General features: G+C 39.0%; 1 protein-coding gene across 5 annotated transcripts in view; it reads left to right on the forward strand.

The window, feature by feature from the left end:
• Positions 1-20,869, forward strand: part of LOC122562112 (alpha-1,6-mannosylglycoprotein 6-beta-N-acetylglucosaminyltransferase B) — an 854,937-nt gene that overhangs the window by 357,740 nt on the left and 476,328 nt on the right. For all 5 annotated transcript variants that reach the window (XM_043714642.1, XM_043714641.1, XM_043714643.1 and 2 more), the window contains one exon: positions 17,038-17,168. In XM_043714642.1, coding sequence (XP_043570577.1) covers positions 17,038-17,168 — 131 coding nt within the window. The remainder of the gene's footprint in view (positions 1-17,037; positions 17,169-20,869) is intronic.

The raw sequence follows: 20,869 nt of genomic DNA on the forward strand, positions 1-20,869 counted from the left end.
AGAATCCAGAACAAAATGCCGACAAGAGAGTCTAATTTTTACTGTCAGTGCTGCCAGCTTTTATTTTTATCCCAGGTTCTTTCTCTCACCAAACAGAATAGTAATTCAGATTAATAACTTTTTTATTCCTAATGCCTTTCTGATTTGATTCTTCATTGGCAACTCACATGATTGGCAACTCTCAATCATGACCCTAAAAACAGCATTTGAAGTGGATAGTTACACCTTTGACTGGAGCACTTGTTAAAGTGTTTAATGAGCTTAATGTCAAAGTGAACATTTGCACAACTCTCAATCAAATCACTCTTTACATTTTAGGGTTACCTGGTTCATTTATGCTTTTATATCTCAATTAATTTGTTTTTTCCAATTATATCTGTTAATCTTTTGAACTGCATTGACCGTGGTTATTTTTAAAAGAATGTTTCCATTTGAAAATATTTCCACCAAATGCAGACAGGTACAACATTTGTTGAAGACTACTAAAAGAACTGCTCCAAGAAGGTAAAGGTGAAGTGTTATACCAAAACTTTCAAAGATTCCAAGAACAGCGCTGTCTAGTTTAGTGAATGAGAAGTTACTTCAGTTTATATGTCTGCCTTCAGCCTTTGATCAAGTGATCACTGAATGAACATTACATTTTATTTCAAAACAATTCCCCTACATTTCTTGTCATTCTTCTCTTAACTACACGTAGGAAAGGCCTAAAGCACAACACCATGATGACCACCACAGGTATGGCAAAAAGACTGGTTCTGAGTCACCCCAGTCAGAACAGGGATCAGTTTGTTGGCACCAGACTCATCCACATTGGTAATCCAACCAACTGAACTAACTCACCAACTATTCTAATTCTAATTTAGCCTTTGACCTGCATTTTTGACACCATTCTAATTAACTGCTGAATTGGTGTATGGCAGTAAGAGGGATCTTGCATCAGCATTATTAAGGCAGCATCATCCAACTTTTGGGTTTCTTTCTACTTGCTCCTGCTGAGTTTGTGGAAGTATGAAATATTTGGAAGAGTTCAAAAATGTTGGCAAATTCTGCGGGGCATGATGTTGGATGTTGAGAAGGCTTTAGTTACTACTGTAAAACTGCAGAGCACAAAACTTACCTTTAGGCAAGTTGAAGCATCCTTGGATTCAATAGCAAATGGAGATAAAAAGGACAGAACAAAGAGGTCAATCTGCTTGTGGATGAAGGAGAGCTGTTAGGATATTTCATCCGTCTCGAGTCTGTAAGCAACACGTTTCTTACCTGCACCCATGCAAAAAGCTGAGCTTTCAGTAGTGACATGTAACCAAGAACATAACCACAGAACTGGGTTGTCTCTTCAAACTCGGCCATTAGCCATGGAATACGGCTAGCGCAATGGTACCAGTCGATTTCAAGGTAACGTGAATTTTTGCCGGCATTTCCTTCCAGACTCGAAAAGAAGTTACAGCAAACATTTGTCTGTTCCCTATTCAATGCTACATCTGAGAGATGACAGAGGCTCTGTACAACAGAATAAAGGTGATCTAGGTGCAAATTATTGCAGATGCTGGAATCTGTACTGAAAACAACAAATTCTGGAAATCACAGCAGATCAGGCAGAATCCATGGAAAGAGAGGAAGTTAATGTTTCAAGTCTGAATGATTTCCACTGTTTTGCCTCTAAGCACAGAGAAGGAAGAGCATTTGCTGGCTTGCCAGTTTAGTAGCACCCCCACTGTGCAGGGAGTGCTTGCTACCTTTGTGTGTACCACATTTCAATAGCAAGATGTATTGAAACCATAAAATGTCTTACTTATTCAAGAGGTAGATTAGATTCCCTACAGTATGGGCACAGGCTATTCAGCCCAACAAATCCACACCGATCCTCCGAAGAGTAACCCATCCAGACCCATTCCCCTAACTAATGTACCTAACACTATGGGCAATTTAGCATGGCCAATTCACCTGACCTGCTCATCTTTGGATTGCGGGAGGAAACCGGAGCACCCAGAGGAAATCCACACAGATGCGGGGAGAATGTATAAACTTCACACAGACAATTGCCTAAGGCTGGAATTGAACCCAGGTCCCTTGTACTGTGAGGCTGCAGTGCTAACCACTGAGCTACTGTGCCACCCTTACAAAGGTCAAAGGTAATTGGTGTGCAACTGTTAACAGCACATCATGACAGTGGATGTCCAATATCCTGGCAAAGGTCAATCATTCATTTTGTGCCATCACTGTTCCAGCAATCTTTCAGCTACTAAACCCAGATGTTGCATGAGAAACCCTACAGTTATTGCTGCATGGGCTTCCCAATTCATACTGTTAAATGCTCCAGAATCTGTCTATCATGATGGGATAGTGTTCGCCCTCCTGTGTTTGATGATTACTTCAGCCAGAGGAGAATGATGAAGAGGGGGAGGAGGACTTGAGAGAAATCTGATCCATCCATATTTTGAATAGGCTGTCAGACACATGTGACAGTCAGGCACATCACCAGACCCTGGCTCACCAAAAAAAAAGAAAAATCACCATTACTCAACGTTTCCTAACGTTACCATCTAATAATGACCAATATTCATAGCTTCCTCATGGCCACAGGCCTGAAACAAAAACTCCATTTACGTTGATATTTCAGTATGATTTAAGTGCAGCATAAATTAGCTATATGGATTTAGTTTTCTTTAAGATCTCCAGTAGGTTTATTTATAAGTAAACAAATACACACAGCACAAAGAAGTGTCCAGATACAATGTGTGCATAGAGTGCTGGAGTCCAGAAGTATATGGTGATGAGACTTAAAAGAAATCTGTTCAAGAAACATCACTCCAAAAAGTGATAATGCCGATCTGCTCTATTTCCAAAGATTGCAATCATTTTTACAAATGCAAACACATAAAGGGAAGTTAATAGCATAATTAGTTACGCATTGATAGGGATTGTGAAATTTACAAGAAATCTCAAAGTTTTGGTTGCACATCTCTTCCAAACCTTGTTAGGGATAATTTTCTGGAAGTGTGGATTTCACCCTCAGTTGTTCTTGATTGACAGACATGCCATCAGTCTTGATTATTGTTCCAGCATATTGTTTTTGTCTGGTGTGCTCAGTCATATTTGTTGTCCACAATTTGTTATTGCACAGTTGCTGTAACTAGTTTCTGTTCCTCTTCAATGCTGCATCATTATGTGTTGTGAAATCCTAAATCCTGTGCACTTTGGAAACCCCTGCAGCTTCCATGTCCCCATTGTGGGATGTCTGACTTTGTTAACGTAGCTCGACACAAGCATATGGGTCATGCACCATCTTCGCCCTTGCTTGTTTGTTGCAAAGTACTTCCTACATCTTGGAAAATTTGGATAGATGGTAGCTTGGTAATGTCGTTCTCATTTGCCTTCTGGACATGATCTCTTCTGGCCCCGATGTGGAGACCTAGCTCTGAGATGTAACATGCCAACATGAAATTCTTGTATCTGTGTCCGACAGGATGAGTGATTTAATGGTGTGAACTAGTCGCCTGGCAAGACTGTTTGAACGAGGCTAGTGTGGTGAGGACGTCACACGGTTCATACCCATTTGCCGCATATATTCCCCTGAAAGATCTGCCCATAAACTGTGGTCTATTGTTAAAAACAGACTGAATATGGCACTAAACATGTCTGCCATTGACATGCTTGAAGTGTTTTTCATTTCTCTGATAATTGGAGATTTGGAGAAATAAAACTAAGATAAAGTTACCTCCATTCATAATAAAGAGATCAAATGGTGATCTTGGACAAAGAAACCAACAGAATCTTGTGGGTAAATGCATTCTCTTCATTGCTGTGGCTAGTGGCTCTAGCATGTCCTAGACATCCTCACTAACCTTTTCATATCACCGTTAATCCCTGGCCAATAGTCTCACCCACACTATACCTATGTGACCTTGATAAAATGGTGACAGTCTGTCCTGGCAGACAGCTTCAGGTACAAATACTCTGTTTTCCTTAGAGGATATTGCCTGTCAAGTTGCTGAGCTCATTTCTGTAAGGCCAGAGAAATTGGAAAGTGTTTGTCACCTCATTTATCATGTCAGATCTCTCTTTAAGATATTTTATTTTAAATCAACCTGTTCAGAGATGTTATTTTATGGGCCTGCTGACTTAGAGGTAGGGACACTGCAACTGAGCAACCAGAGTTCTCGGCTCTTTCTTCAGTAATAACCTTCTACAGTATTTCCAGATGCAGGTTACAGGTTGCTTTTAATTGCAGCTGGTCATGTTTGCTGATTTTGACTACTTGTGTGAAGGTATTAAACCTTTTGGACAGCATCCAGGTTCTCTTGTTAGATTGATGATTCTCAGCTGTTATCTGGAGGGCCACACAGCTTGTGAAGGAAGAAAGCCTCCTGTCAACCTCTTGCAATAAAGCTCCCAGCAAAGCAAAATGTCTTGGCACTTGCGGCACCATTTCTACCACCTCCACGTGGTCTTGATTCGTCTCCAAGGAACTACAACATTAGCTATAGCCAGAATACATTGCCTTTTTAAGAGGTGCAGTCTGGTTCTAAGGTGCTAGTCCTCCATTATCTTGCCCCCTGTTAAAACATGCAGCCTCTCAGTATGTTTAACATTGGTTGCATGGCACAATTGTCATAACAAGCAGCTGCTGCAAAGTTTCATTCTTTTCAAATGGCAAGGTATCAGGTTCCTGGACTGAATCTAATGTTTATTTCATGTATACCAAGTTCCACAGAGAGAATATTTCTCTGCAAAGCCTAGTGAGATTCCTGAAGAAGGGCCTGTGCCCGAAACGTCGAATCTCCTGTTCCCTGGATGCTGCCTGACCTGCTGTGCTGTTCCAGCAATAAAGTTTCAACAACAATCTCTCATCACATCTTACAAACAGCTCAGTAACTACCTACCCAGCATCTGTAGTGCCCCCTCTCTGATTCTAGCCCCACAGTACCACTTGTTGGTCCTGGAACAATTCACCACTGTCAGGACATCCTGGATTGGACCAGCAATCTTTAAAGCAACCAGACAAGTCCTGTTGGCCCTGCACAGTTCTTGGCATTGTTCTGGACATGGCAGAGAAGAGAACCCTGCGTTTTGGGCTGGGATCTGGAGATCTTGCTGAATGGGTGGTGCAGGGAAAGGATATCCCCTTTCTCCAGTATCAGCAAAAGAGGCTGTGACACCAGACCATGCTAGCCTGGTCCTTGTTTGCCACCCAAGTCAGTGGTGCCTCAGCCACTTGAAGAAATGCATAGCACAGTAGAAAAAAGGTCAATGACATTCTCAACTTCAGCAGCGTGGTATTCACATTTCTCAGAATCATCACACTCAGTCTATCTCTGCTACTACACACGTCTACCACCAAGAGTCACATTTTACCACTGATGGTACCTGTTGCAATAGTTACCCTCATTCATCGTCATCCATCCCAACATTTAACACCTCTAATCCTGCATACTCCCTGCACTCTCTACTCACTCACTCAGGACACATCTGCACCTGCTGCAAACGCAACAGCTGGGCCATCCACTTTCATCTCCCTTAATACCTGCCTCTCTCATTTCAGGTGATACAAAAGCTTACATTAGAGCAAAAAGAGTCAAGATAGGAGATGGGCTGCCTGACATCCAGCTCCTCACCACTGAGTAGAGAGCACCCTGACTCTGATCGTCCAAGCCCTTGGACTGATACCAGAGGTTGCTCTTGAATTCCTGTGCATAAATTCCCTGACTAAAGATTATCTCTTTTGACTTGACTGAGGACTGCTAACAACCATGACAACTTCCTGGATTTGTGCCTGTGCTAAATGGCAAGGCAGTGCAGCAGTATTGTGCAACAAAAATAGAAATTACTGGACAAACTCAGCAGGTCTGGCAGCATCTGTGGAGATACATTAGAGTTAATATTTCAGCTCCAGTGACCCTTCTTCACCCTTTTTCTTTCAGGTCACTGGACTGAAACGTTGACTCTGATTTCTCTCCACAGATGCTGCCAGACCCGCTGAGATTTTCCAGTAGTTTCTATCGTTGTTTTGGATTTGCAGCATCTGTAGTCCTTTCATAACTTTTTCTCAGCAGTATTTTGTGCTTGGCATGTCTTGCTGACGAGGCAGGCACAAAAAGGCAAGGCAGGGATGCTGAGATCATCCAGGCAGGTTCAAAGTGAGTGAGTACTGAAGGTCCAAGCAAACTCCTAGCAATGCAGCCAGGTCAAGGCAATGAGCTGAGTGCAAATATTGCTTTAGCATTACAATATTTCACACCAAGGTGTACATTGAAGTGTAAAAGTGCGCTGTAAATGGATTGGAGATGTGCAATGAGACTTCTAAGAGGCTGCCATATGTTGGATGACAATGTCCATGGACATGGGTTGGGTAAGGCCAATGCCCATGAAGCATGCCTTGAGAAACTTGTGCCTGGTCTCCAAGATGGAGGTCCATTGGAGCATGTGACAAGCAGAATTCAACAAGTACCTGTTCTGACTTTAATGATAAAAATTGTCAACATTTAGTTTGTTTGTGGCTGGTGATAGGAAAGGAAGTCGTACATTAATGCAGCAAGATTTGCAGTTAATAAGTTTGATAATAGGCAACTTGTTGCTTGCCGAGTAAGAATCTTGTTCAGTTGTCTGACACACAGTTAAAAGATGCAGTGAGGTCTTCCCCATGTGGCCTCGCATGAATCTGAACATTTCTTACAGTAGCCCATGTCATTTCGGATACTATAAAATTCTGCCTCTGTGTCCAAACTTTGGCTATCCAACTTAGTATCACTCACTATGATTTAATGTGCACGTGAACAAGAGAAATAGACAAGCTGAAATTTGGTGAAAACGACACTTAAATTTCTAAATGTTCTGTTAATGGTATATTTATTTCAGTGTTGAAAATAAATAAAACAAGTTGCATTAAAATTTTACATTAAGTACTATGATATATGCAGATCTTTTCACTTATATAATTCATGCTAATAAGCATCTCTACAAATAATTTTGCACAATCATTATCCAGCATCATAGAACTCAAATATAGCGATGTCACTTACCACATAGTAAGTACATTGTCTATTTAAGGCAATTCAGTAAGATTTTTGCATCTTGTTAAAATATAATTATTTTAATTACTTAATCCTTTCTGCTTATCACTGTAAAAACTGATTTCAGACAAACTCAAGTGTTATCAAGTTGTCTTTCATTTTGTGCACCTATAACTATTCATGTAGCTTGTAAGAGCGGAGCACTTCAAGTATTGCAGTGTCCTCAGACATTGGCAGTGATTTGTAAGGAGAATGCAATGAACTGACGGCACAATGATGAGTCTGCAGGCAATTAATGTAGGAGTGTTGAGATTTATTGGCCTGACTCTTCTCCAGGATGCTGTTTCTTCAATGTGAAATGAGCAGAGGTGAGTTTGGTGGTTGTAGTGTAAAGAACGTTGATAAGGCTAGCACCAGCAGTAGTGAACACTTAAGGTCAGCAAGGACAAACTTGGGGTAGCTGGGGCAACAGGTCATAAAGATAAAATAATAGATGCACCCCTTCAGACTCTGTGAAGAATGCACAGAAAGAAAGATGGAGTAGCAGTCATTTCAGGGTAAATCAATGGATTAGGCTAAAGGTTGGTGGGAAAAATATCTGAGAAGGGACAAAGATGATTTATTTTATTTATTATTTCTCAGGAGATGGATATAGCGGCTCAGCCAGCATTTATTTCCAACACCTAAATGCCCTCAAAGAGGTTGGTGAGCTGTCTTCTAAGACAGCTGGTAAGCTGTCTTCATCACAGTATTCCTAGCCTCTGGCCTGCACTATGCAGTATTGATGTGGCTGTTCCAGTTAGCTTCTGGTCAATGGTAACTCCCAGGATGTAGGTAGCAGGATTTCAGCAATAGTAACAAATTCAAATGTTAAGGATATATTATTAGATTCTGTCTTGTAAAGTTAGTCATTGCCTGGCATTAGTCAACTATCAAGCATATCAATATATTTCACAATAGAGGCCAGTATCGTATTAACTACCTTGAACAGATACCCACTTCTACTAAGTGAATGGTCATCACTGCTGCAAGTTCAACTTTGGGAAAGTCCTCCGAGCAGGAACATGAGTCATTGAGTTTTCATTGCCACATCCTGCCTCTTGACCCATCAGAGAGTAAATTCATAAAAATTGGAAATCAATACATTGGGCAAATCAAGCTTCAGTTTTGAAACATACAAAACAAACCAGGCAGTACATCTCTGGCTTCTTTCTGGCCATCTTCACATTGCTAGGAAAGTTCAGCCCAAGGTGTTTCAGTTATGTGGTGAAATAACAGAATTTTTCTCTTTCTAGCAGAGGAGACATGTGATAGAAGTATTTCAAACTTTTGAGCAGTTTTGATAGATCTAAACTGTTTCCACAACCTGGATGGTCAGTAACCACAGGACTTAAAATAATTGGTAAAAAAAGCCATGGGGGAGATCAGGAGGATTAGTTTGATATAGCAAGCTGAAATGATCACAAATGCATTGCCTGCATGAATGATAGAAGCAGATTCAATATTAACTTTCAAAAGGGAATTGGATTCTTACTTAAGAAGGAAATACATCTGCTGCACCATGGGAAAAGATCAGAAAATGGGATTAATTAGTCACTTTTCAGAGGGCTAGCACAGGCAGGTTAGGCTAAATGGCTTTCTCCCACATTGTGATCTTGTGCTTATCAGTTTCAAGGCTATTTAAATATTTTAAGCAATTCCATTTTTTCCTGCACAACTCTTCATTTTGAGATACCAGAAAAATTTCTTCCAGATAGCTATTTTTTCCCCAAATCTCTATTTTCATTTTCTGTCTTCTTTACTCACCCCAGTCATCTCTTTTTTTTACCTGTAGAATTTGCAGAGGTAATTCTTCCTTATTATTTCACTTCTAATCTGTTTGTTAATCCACATCAGTTCATAGTTACTCAGTCTTAACTTGTTTATGTTACTGGTGACACTTTTTTTGGTTTAAAGACATTCTATTGCCTTCAGCTCAAGTGTTATTAAACATTATTCTCCAAGCTATTTGTCTCAATGCTTTTCTCATCTCTTTGGATTTAGTCTTCATAAAGTTATACACCTAGCTTTTTGGTCTCAGTATAATTGTATTCCTGACCATGTTAAACTTAATCATTCTGTAGTTGCTGCCCCAGAGATGCAATAACTTCCATTTTTTTAGATGGTGTTGGTATTATTTATGAATGTCAGATCAAGTTGACCACTGAGTCTTATAGCTTGCTTTCTTCAAGAGTCCAGAGGCATTGTCTGTTACATTTACCAACTCTAATTCTTACAAGACTTGAGTTTTACCCATTTATAAAGATGTATCACATGAAGCCAGAAGAATAATCACTATCAAACTGTGGAGTGGGATATAAATAACTAGTTGGATTTATTGAACTATGAACAGATAAATCAACAGTATCATTTAGCTCAAAACATCAAAGCAACTCACATGCTTTTGTTCTTTCACCTAACAATAAACCAACTTGTCACATGATCCCTTGTGTCTGAGCATTCATTACCACAGAGTCACGAACTGCACCAATCCCTTGCAGCTCCAGGCCAATTTCTGATTTGCTGCAATGCAGCCCACAGTACAGTTGCTAAATCTTTTGAAAGTATCCTGAAAAAGACAATTTAAAACAAATACTTCTCCAACACCCCTAGCATTGTCATAAACCTTATTTTTCTAAAAAGATTCATGCATTATATACCAAGGGGCTGTTTTCCAATGAAGGGAACTCATATCAACTTTGAAGTTTAAAATTTGACATTCACATTTATGCTTTGAAATTGCTTATGTTTACTTGCAATTTAAATTGACGGATAGCCAGACTTCTGTGTGGATATATTAATGCATAGACTTTAGTATTAGAAAAATGGCCAAAGTTCCCTCGCCATCAAAATGATACAAATGTTTCATGTAGCTCTCCTTCAGTAATTCGAGTCACAATACCATGACATCAAGATGATAGATTTCACTCGATAGAGAACATTCACTTTTCCTGATATATAAATTTTGTAGCATTATATACTTCCTGATGGGAGATTAAATATTTTATCAGCGAAGAGTACATTTAATTATATGTTTTATCAGGTTTCACTGAGATTTTTATATCTAGAGTTTGAAATGAGTATCATTCTCAAGAATTCCAATATTCTCTTGAATGCAATCTTATCTGTGGGCAGTTTTAAACAATGCTTACTGTTTTTGTTCACCAACTTCAAGATACGTAAAGAAGAATAACCTTTAAGATAGCAAATGGAAATGCAAATGTTAGATCAGCTACAAATTATGATAGGACAATTGTTAACATTTTACTCTCTTGTTTCAGTAGTTTTGCCAATTTTCTAATAAAATACTAAGTTTTCAAATCCACTTCTAACAAAATAATATGTTGGAAATGCTTTTTGAGTTCCATTTTGAAAACTGAGTCTCTTAATCTAATGGTGACATTTTAAATAAAGGGTTGCATTTGTGGTACTAAACGTCAGTGCTGATTAACATCAACCTCCTGCAAGAACATATAAATTCAATTAATATATTGACAATGTGCTAGCTTGATAACTTCATAATTGGCTTACCAAGCCAATTATTCAGTCAAATGGGTAAATGATATGGATACTGGATACCTTCGGGTCATTAAACTGCTAAAACTAATTAAAATATGCTGAACTTTCACCTTACAGTATTTGGCTAACACAGAATAAATATAATCAAAATCAAGTCTTCATTATATTGTTTCAGTGGATCCATAGAAGCTAATGGTAGCATTTTAAAAGAGTACTCTAACCATTTACTCCTTCCTTCCTTTCCAAGAATAATTGGAAATAACTTTTCTATATCAGTTAAGGAAGAGGAAACCAAAATTTGAACCAAACTGGGGAAAGTGGCTTAAAGACAGAAAACTTAAATATTCAACAGCTCTGACCAAATCTGTGGAGCGGGGGGTGGGGGGGAAGGGGGAACAAAGTTTTGATTCTCAGAAGGCATTCTAAACAACAATCGCATTCAACTCAATATTAACATTGCTTCTTTTTCCACATATGCTGCTAGAGCTGCAGGATTCTTGACTCGTGTTTTGTTTTAATTTTAGATTTCCAACATGCACAGTATTTTACTTTTATTTTGGAGAAAGTGGTGCTTAACAACATGGCAAAATTAACTTTCTGAAGTAAATATCTCTAAAATCAACCACAACAAACTATGCACATCTTTGTAGAATTGTTGAATGGTTGCTTATAGCAAGTCAATAATTCACATACCTAAGCTTCTATTATTATGATTTTGGAGGTATTTAACTATTTTGAAACGGACCCTTTTGATACTTCTCCCATCCCAACACAAAAGCTTTGACATCCAGTGCTGGATGACTAATGCAGTTATGCACAGATGTACAGCATCAACAGTGCCTTGGCTCTTAACAGTATATTTTAAAATCAGAGAAGTTATTCTGACACAGATTTCATGCATCATTGCTTCGTATGCATTCCAACAATTTAAACAGTCCTTCATAACTATTGGTAGAAAGTGAGGACTGCAGATGCTGGAGATCAGAGTCAAGAGTGTGGCGCTGAAGGGCTCCTGATGAAGGACTTCTGCCCGAAACATCGATGTTCCTGCTCCTCGGATGCTGCCTGACCTGCTGTGCTTTCACAGCAACACACTCTCGACTTCATACCTTTTGCCCAGTTTTCATAATTTATCATCTAGCTGGCAAATAATCTTACATGAATATATTAAAATATGTAAAAACAGTGTCAAATCAAATAATAGATCCATTGACAATGGATCACCTGTTGACTTCCTACAAATATCTGCCTTGCACTTTGTTCTTTCTAGGTATTCAAATTATTTGTTTTGGAAAAATAACAGATTATCTTTTGCTTCCATTTGATCTCAATCATTCACCTTTGGTTGCCTTGTGCATTAATTGGTTGTATATTTTTCAGCTCAAGTCCTTTTTTGATTTATTCCAATTGAGCAAGTAAAGCTTCTCACCTCCACTGAGATAAGGTCACCTTTCCTTTTTTACTATAGCTTTTTAGAGGCAGGATTCTGTGGCCTGGAGCAATCAGGAATCAAAATTCTCCTGAATGACTTTTTTTCCTATTCATAATCAGTTGGTTCAGCCCTCTTTAAGAACTTATGCTATGTGACACAAAACCAAAAGCATTATCTTAAAGCATTAATCTGCTGTTGCTGAGCTTACATATCTGCAAATACATGCAGGCATGTAAAATATTTTAGTCTTCGTTGAGTTACATTATATGCACATTTTAAAAAAAAACAGAATAAAATATAAATGTAACCTAAGCTGTTCGCAAAAGAGAAACAGTAAAGACTTGCAGACTTCAAAACTTCAGAATATCCCAAGTGCTTTACAAGGAATAGAGCACTTTGGCAGAGTACTACAGTAATGTAGGAAACCCAGACTTGCAGCAAGTTCCTACAAACAGCAATGTGATAATGACTAAGTGCTCTATCTTTAATTTAGTGATTGAGAAATTGACATTGATCAAGGAATCAGTTTAGAGCTCTTCTTTGAAATGTCATGGCACCTCTAGTTTCCAAAAGTTGACACCGCTGTACTGACACCTCAGTACAGCGTCAGAGTGTGTGCCTGGAATTTGTACTCAAGCCCTTGCAGTGGGAATGAACTTTCAGACTCCTAGGCAGGAGTGCCAGCAATTAAACTATAGTACAGACTCAACATGGCACCAAAGTCTCATATATACATTCCTTCCCCTGCCTCAACTCAAACTCTTCTAATTAATTGTTTTTATGTTACCAATTTAACAACATACATGTGCACAGTTACACAAGTCAGATGATCAAGTTACAAATGAACAACTTACTGTCTTATTATTGCTAAATAAGCAGAATTCTGTTTTATTGCCACGAACTCAGAAGCATTAACCTCTATTTTAGAGATTGCATTCCCAATTCAAATCATTAGATTGTGACAAAAAAAAAATGCATTTTTATCATATGGGATTTACTCCAGTTTTAACCAGTGCTTTGGAGACTATATTTCATAATTCTGCACATTTTTTTTCATGAACTCACAAATCTTGCAAATGAGCCTTCTTGATAAATGTCTTGCCAAAGGCACATCTACTGTCCTGATGCAAGTGTAACTCAGCTGTAATAAAATTGCTAGACAGAGATGATGCTGCTAGAAAAACAATACTATAAATTAACTCTTCTGAGTTTATATGGCTGAGGGGGAAGGGCTGGAATAATGAATCAATTTAGAGTTAAGGCAGATAGCTTAGTTCTGACTGCTATTGTAATTAAACCCAAAGAGGTCAATATTTAAACACTCATAATACTAATACAAAACTGCTGAAAAAGGAATTAAAAATGATAATTTTATAATAGCATTTATAGAGGTCTCATTTAAAGTTGTCCCGTTCAACATGTAACTTACAGATACCTGCTAAATGGTAATCATCAGGAATGTTTGATTTCCGTGCCCATGACACAAAATGTCAATAGGAGCAATAAACTTGACAGAACTGTGCGGAGCAATCATTAGCAGATTTATTGTCTGTTTATATTCTAACGAGTCCTTGGTAGGACATTGCGTTTTCGTCAGTGGTAACAGTTTAGCCCTTAAGCATTCAGTTAATGTGGGGTAATTCATCTAACTGTGTAGCGGTTAGGTACAGCATGTTCTGTGACACAGCCAATAAAGCTGAAACAGATCACAGCCAGAAGATATAATGTGGCATTTAACCATGTTTATCTGTAAACCAAATTAAAGGATTTGTCAGGCGAAATGTCAGCAGTTCCTATCACACTTCTTTCTTATTGTAAAGGGAAGAATGAGGGTCTGTTGAAGCTAGGCAGATCAGAGGATGTTCTAATTAACCTGTACAGAGGAGTTATTTCACACATCTGGACCAGATAGGATTTGAACCTGGGTCTCCTGGTTTTTGGTGGAGCAGACACGCTGACTGTTGGAAGCAAGCATCAGGAAGTTTAAGGAATTTCAGGTCCAGATCTGAACAACATAAGCCAGGAAAGTGACCAGTCTCTAGATGGTAGTTTTCTATACCAAGCAGCATTAGAACAAAGAACAAAGTACAAAGTAAATTTACAGCCTAGGAACAGGCCCTTCGGCCCTCCAAGCCCGAGCTGATCCAAATCTACTCTCTAAACCTGTTGCCCAATTCCTAAGCATCTGTATCCCTCTGCTCCCCACCTACTCATGCATCTGTCCAGGCACATCTTAAATGAATCTACCGTACCTGCCTCTACCACCTCTGCTGGCAATGTGTTTCAGATGCTCACCACCCTCTGTGTGAAGTACTTGCCACGTGTATCCCCCTTAAACTTTCCACCTCTTACCTCGAAAGCATGACCTCTCGTTATTGAATCCTTCACCTTGGGAACAAGCTTGCCTCTATCACCCTGTCTATACCCTTCATGATTTTGTAAACCTCAACCAGGTCCCCCTCCAATCTCCTTTTTCCTAATGAAAACAAACCTAACCTACTCAACCTCTCTTCATAGCTAGCACCTTCCATACCAGGCAACATCTTTGTAAACCTTCTCTGCATCCTCTCCAAAGCGTCCACATCCTTTTGGCAATGTGGTGACCAGAACTGTACACCGTATTCTAAATGTGGCTGAACCAATGTCTTGTACAATTTTAACATGACTTGCCAGCTCTTATACTGAATACCCCGTCCAATGAAGGTAAGCATACTATATGACCTCTTGACCACTCTATCCACCTGTGCAGCAACCTTCAGGGTACAATGGACCTGCACTCCCAGATCTCTCTGCCATCAACTTTTCCCAAGGCTCTTCCGTTCATTGTATAATTCACTGTAGAATTAGTTTTGCCTAAATGCATCATCTCCCATTTGTCTGAATTGAAATCCATCTGCCACTTTTCCGCCCAACTCTCCAGTCTACCTATATCCTCCTGTATTCTTTGACAGTCCCCAGGACCGGATAGGATCTATGTGCCACTCCACCAATCTGCGTGTTACCTGCAAACTTGCTGATCATACCAACAGTGCTCTCTTCCAGATCATTTCTGTATCTCACAAACAACAGTGGTCCCAACACTGACCCCTGTGGAACACCACTGGTCACCTTTCCCCATTTCGAGAAACTCCCTTTAACTACGACTCTCTGTCTCCAGTGCTCAGCCACTTCTTTATCCACCTAGCTAGAACACCCTGCACACATGTGACTTCACTTTCTCCATTAGTCTACAATGGGGAACCTTATCAAACACCTTACTAAAGTCCATATATATGACATCAACAACCCTTCCTTCATCTATCTCACTTTCTCGAAGAACTCTATTAAGTTGGTAAGGCACAATCTCCCTGCACAAAACCACGTTGCTTATCACTGATAAGCCAATTCTTTTCTAAATATAAATAGATCCTATCCATCAGTACCCTCTCCAGCAACTGCCCCACCACCGATGTCAGGCTCACTGGTCTATAGTTACCCTTCTTGTACAGGGGGACAAAATGAACAACCTTCTAGTCCTCCAGCAGCTCACCTGTATTTAAGGATGCCACAAAGATATTTGTCAGGGCCCCAGCTATTTCCTCTCTCTGGATAGATCCCATCCGGTCCTGGGTATTTGTCCACCTTAATAGCCTCTAGCTTGATCACTGCTCTGTTGGTCATACTCCAACCACCGTAAGAATTATCATCCTTAATGAGTAGTGTGTGTTCTATCAGTGAGGGTATATGCTGAACTGTTTTAGGGCAGAAAACAGTAAAGGAGTAAATAGGATGTTCCTAAATGTCTTGGAAATGCATCACTCACAATGCCATATATGGGAGACAGTGGCACAACTGATAATTTCATTAGACAGGTAATCCAGAACACCAGGCTAATACTTTGGTTTGCATAGATTTGAAACCCATTGTGGCAAATGATGATATTTGAATTCACAAAATCTGGAATGAAAAGCTCATCTAAAGGCAAACACTTTACTGATGTTTGTCAAAATAAGCCTTTAAGAAAGCAGATTTCCTTTCCTTACCTGGTCTGTCCAACAAGAGACTCCAGACCCATAGTAATATGGTTAAGTCTTAACTACATTCTGAAATAACTTAATGCGTCAGTATGTTGTAAGAAACCATTCGTAACCTCAACTTGGGTATCCTTACACTTCAAGAATGGTAAAAGTTCGAAAAGATAGCTCACCACTCTCCAGGGTAATCAGAGATGTGCAATAAATGCTTAATCAGCATTATCCAGATCCTATGAATGAATTATTTAAAACTGATTCGGAGATGCCGGTGTTGGACTAGGGTGTACAAAGTTAAAAATCACACAACACCAGGACAATCACCTAATGAAGGATCGTGACTCCGAAAGCTAGTGTGCTTCCAATTAAACCTGTTGGACTATAACCTGGTGTTGTGTGATTTTTAACTTTATTTAAAACTGTTTGTGATTGATATTTCAGATTTATTTGCTCGTTCTGTTTGTTAGCCTGTAAACATAATGCCACCAACCTTTATTCAGAAGGTTTTTTGGACTGCAGGGCCATCCAGCTAAAATTGCGTCAACATTGAAGTTGCACTATCAGGCCCCTATCTGTACTCATTCATGAGGCTCTGACCTGCAAATGGACCTACTGTTAGGTATTTGGCAAGACCAGAACAGGCAAGTTAAATTTCTTAAATTTAAACACTCATCTACGCATTCCTGCTTTGGAATGCAGAAGGAATGAATGAGTGGTTTGGGGGCATAGGGTGAATGGTGTTGTCTTATGAAGAATCCTTGAGCAACAAGCTGGTATAAGATACATGACTGTTACCCTGACAACCTAATAGCATCAATGTATTCACTGTTTGATATCCTTCTAGATGTGATATAAGTTTATCAATAATCTAGACATTTAGCTTAAGTGTAAAGTTTGCATTTCGCTGCTGAATTTTAAAGGTCCTGAAGTGGTTAATACTGCTCCCATTTTAATCATTACAATCATATTGTCTATGCTTTTTGGCAAATACATCGAAAAGCTGAAAATTACTTTCTTTCTTTCTCAGTTTCCAACCGGCAGGACTCATGGAGAAGATTCAAGCAATTGCACAAAATGTTTCACATTTAACAAGTAGAGTTGAACAGCTTCTGCAAACAAGCCTTGCTGCAAGAAGAGAAGTTTCCTTCTATGAGAAAGGTACATTTTAACAGACTCCATATTTTATTCTGGTCAATGTTGTTGTCTAACTGCATAGATTCCAGATTAGACAGGCAGTGTTACTTTAAGGCCAGTTAGCTAACACCATGACGTGTGTCTTTCTGGTATAAAGATACGTGTACAACTGAGTCAATGTAGTGTGTTTCATCAGTTGGTTGTATATATGTATTATACAGATAATTATAAGTTAAATCAGTAAGAGTTGAACCCATGTTCAAGTCTGTGATATGATTGTAATGTCAATAGTGTTGTTAATAAACTTCAAGAAATGAGTCTCAACAAGTATCCAATCTTTGTGGTATATGATTGCATTAGCTAAGACACAGGGTGGCAGAAATTATACAATACTGGCAGTCACGTTTGACCCAATAAACCATGTCATGATGGCACCAAAGGTCAATAAAAGCTCATGATGACAGCTATTTCATAGCAGCTAGTTGGTACTAAAAGGTTGTAGCATCTTTGGCAGCTTGAAGGGCTTTTTTTTCCTGACAGTCATTCCTCATCATCTAAATGAATTCATAACAGAAATTACAACTACAACCAGGACTAAAGTAAAACAACTGATACTGAAGCACAGTAACCTCAATGGAGAAGAAACATTTGTGAGTATTTTCTTTCTGAAATACGAGGGAGCTGGTCTGATTTATGAAGCACTGAAGGACAACTTGAATTTAACAAAGCAATCCTAGATCAAAGTATAGAAAAAACTGAATGAAAAATTCCTATCTGAATAATAAAGCATTAACTGTCTCCAGATATCAGTCAATAGGATTGTCTTACTTTATCGAAATAATGCAAAAACCAAGAATAAGTACCTGAGAAATTAATCCGCTCCTTTTTGCGGATTATCTACATCATCTACAAAATCAAGCCTGCTATATTTAGAGCATTGACGAGAAGGAAAACGGGAATAAAAGGAAAAAGCATTATTCTGGAATGCAAATGTTTATGCTGGCATTTTAAAGAGCATAGTAATGCCCATGGATTCAAACTTTATTGACATTCTGTCAAAACTTCAATTATTAAAGAAGGAATCAATCTTTATTCCCTGGATTTACAACTAGCTGAGAGACAGAGACAAATAATCAAGCTCCATTTTTGCTTTAGGGAAAAAAAGGATAAAGATCAGTTAAGTCCTCTGGTATTAGTAATCATGAGCACAAATAGCCTGACAAAATCTTGCAGAAGACCAATTTAAAGTTTGAATAAACCTCAGGATACACAGGCTTGAGTTTGTGTCATTCTGGTAACAGCTTGGATTGAAATAATTGACCAATTCATTAGCAGTTGTAAACGCACAGGTACACAACATAATTTCTCCACAGCTCCAAAGTTAAATGGTCTATGGAGCTGGTCATGGTCTTTGAACAATTTTTTTTTTAGAAAGACTTGGCATACCTAATAAGTATACCATTGATGCACTGCGAGAAGAAGAATGCAATTCAAAGCAATTGTAGTTGGCCAACAACATTTTCAGGCATGCAACACTGTGTAACTAATGTAGCCATCAACAGATTCTGGAAAACATCCAAATTTTGTATGAGATCTGGATTGCCTCAATCACCGAAGCAGTATCCAGCATTTTGTGACAGATGCAAGAGCACATTGGGTTTCCTTGTGCAATTAGATTTCTTGTCCAAATTGCAACACAATGCTCCAGAGCTGCATATGACAAAGAGTCAATGAAGGAATAATGTCAAGGATAAGTACTAAGCTTTTTCCATGTTCTATCCATGGCATGATAGTCAAATGTAAAGTGATTTTCCATGATTTTCAGACAGCTGCAATAAATCTTTGCTTTTGTTCAAGTCAACAATTGACTCTCTCTAGCAGCTATTATGTTTGGAAGACATAGCCACACCATCCAAACGCAAGTATTGTTGGACTGATGAAAGATAGTGACACAAGAATATGATCAATGGACAACTTGAACAATGAGAAAGCAGAGATTTTCATATGAACACACAGGTTCATGAACTAAAATCTATATCATTGTGTCCAGCCTAAGTCAGATGATGTTGTAATGAAAAAAGGGTCAAATCCTGTGAAGAAGCAGGTGACGTATCCAAACTGCATATCTTCAACCACCCATCACACATCATAACAACTCAGATATTGAAGGTATCTTATTTATGACAAATAATACATATCTATCTGGAATAGCAGACAGCACATAACAGTGAAGGTACATGGCTAAATCTTGATAAACATGTAAGGTTTAGATCTGTTGTTGTACATCCACCAAACCATTATCTAAACATCTAGAGATAATATACCAACATGCATCTTTGTACAGGATATCAGAAAAGCTTCCTATTTCTTAGAGAGAAAAGTGTGTTGGCTGATCTACACTTGACAGGCAGTGTACATTTATAATATCACAACGTGTGTTGTTCCATCATAATGGTACCTGCTTCACCTTCAGTCAGGCCCTTAGTAAAATGGAGTCAGTGTAATATGTTTGGTTAGCAAGTTGAGTATGTGTAAAATACAGTTACATCAGAAGGCATAAAATTTGGACTATGAATAAATCTGTGATTTTATAGCAGTGTAAATAGTGTGAATAAACTTCAAGTCATCTGGCTCAACAAGAACTCAGTCTTTGTGGCTTCGATTACATGAGCTAACAGGATAGCACTCAGACCATATCATACCGACAGAGATGCTTGACCGAAGGAGGCATATCGCATATGAAAACCAAAGGACAGATAAAACCTAATCAGATTATTAGAGTTAAAGTAATAGATGAAGATGACTGCATGTCCTTGCTTCACAAACTAACTTAAGGTTGAGAAAGTTGATTGAATTTGAATTCATATGTGTAGTACAGATCTGATTTTTACTTGATTTCCATCTATATTTCTGAATAACTTTCATTTGATTCAGTGTCCCTTGTTTCAACAGCTGTCTCAGGTCTTACATAAAACAGGCAGATGTACACTTGAGGCTTCAATGGATGTATACTTGGAATTTTTACCTCCATAGCTCCTAATTAGATTTAGAATCAATGCTAAAACATTTTTAAAATCAACTGCACTGCATTATCATTAAAAATCAAACGCACCCAATTCCAAGCTTATTTGACAACATGTCACTCATTATCACTAAAAGAAGTATGACCTCATGCTCGATTTTAGCTCAAAATGGACTATAGACGGTGGACAGGCCATTTTATCATTTACCTGACTTTTTTTTATAAACTTACAACATAGACTGGTGATTCACTGTCATCCACTTTGCTCTAACAATCAATTCAAATCCTACAGCATTTATAGAGTTATAGAGATGTACAGCATGGAAACAGACCCTTCGGTCCAACCTGTCCATGCCAACCAGATATCCCAACCCAATCTAGTCCCACCTCCAAACAGACCCCACCACCAAGGATATATTTCCCTCCCCTCCCCTATCAGCATTCCGGAAAGACCACTCCCTCCACGACTCCCTCGTCAAGTCCACACCCCCCATCAACCCAACCTCCACTCTCGGCACTTCCCCTGCAACCGCAAGAAATGCAAAACTTGCGCCCACACCTCCCCCCTCCCTTCCCTCCAAGGCCCCAATGGATCCTTCCATATCCGTCACAAATTCACCTGCACCTCCACACACATCATTTACTGCATCTGCTGCACCCGATGTGGCCTCCTCTACATTGGGGAGACAGGCCGCCTACTTGC

This window comes from Chiloscyllium plagiosum, chromosome 24, assembly GCF_004010195.1.
Source record: "Chiloscyllium plagiosum isolate BGI_BamShark_2017 chromosome 24, ASM401019v2, whole genome shotgun sequence".
Classification (NCBI taxonomy): Eukaryota; Metazoa; Chordata; class Chondrichthyes; order Orectolobiformes; family Hemiscylliidae; genus Chiloscyllium; species Chiloscyllium plagiosum.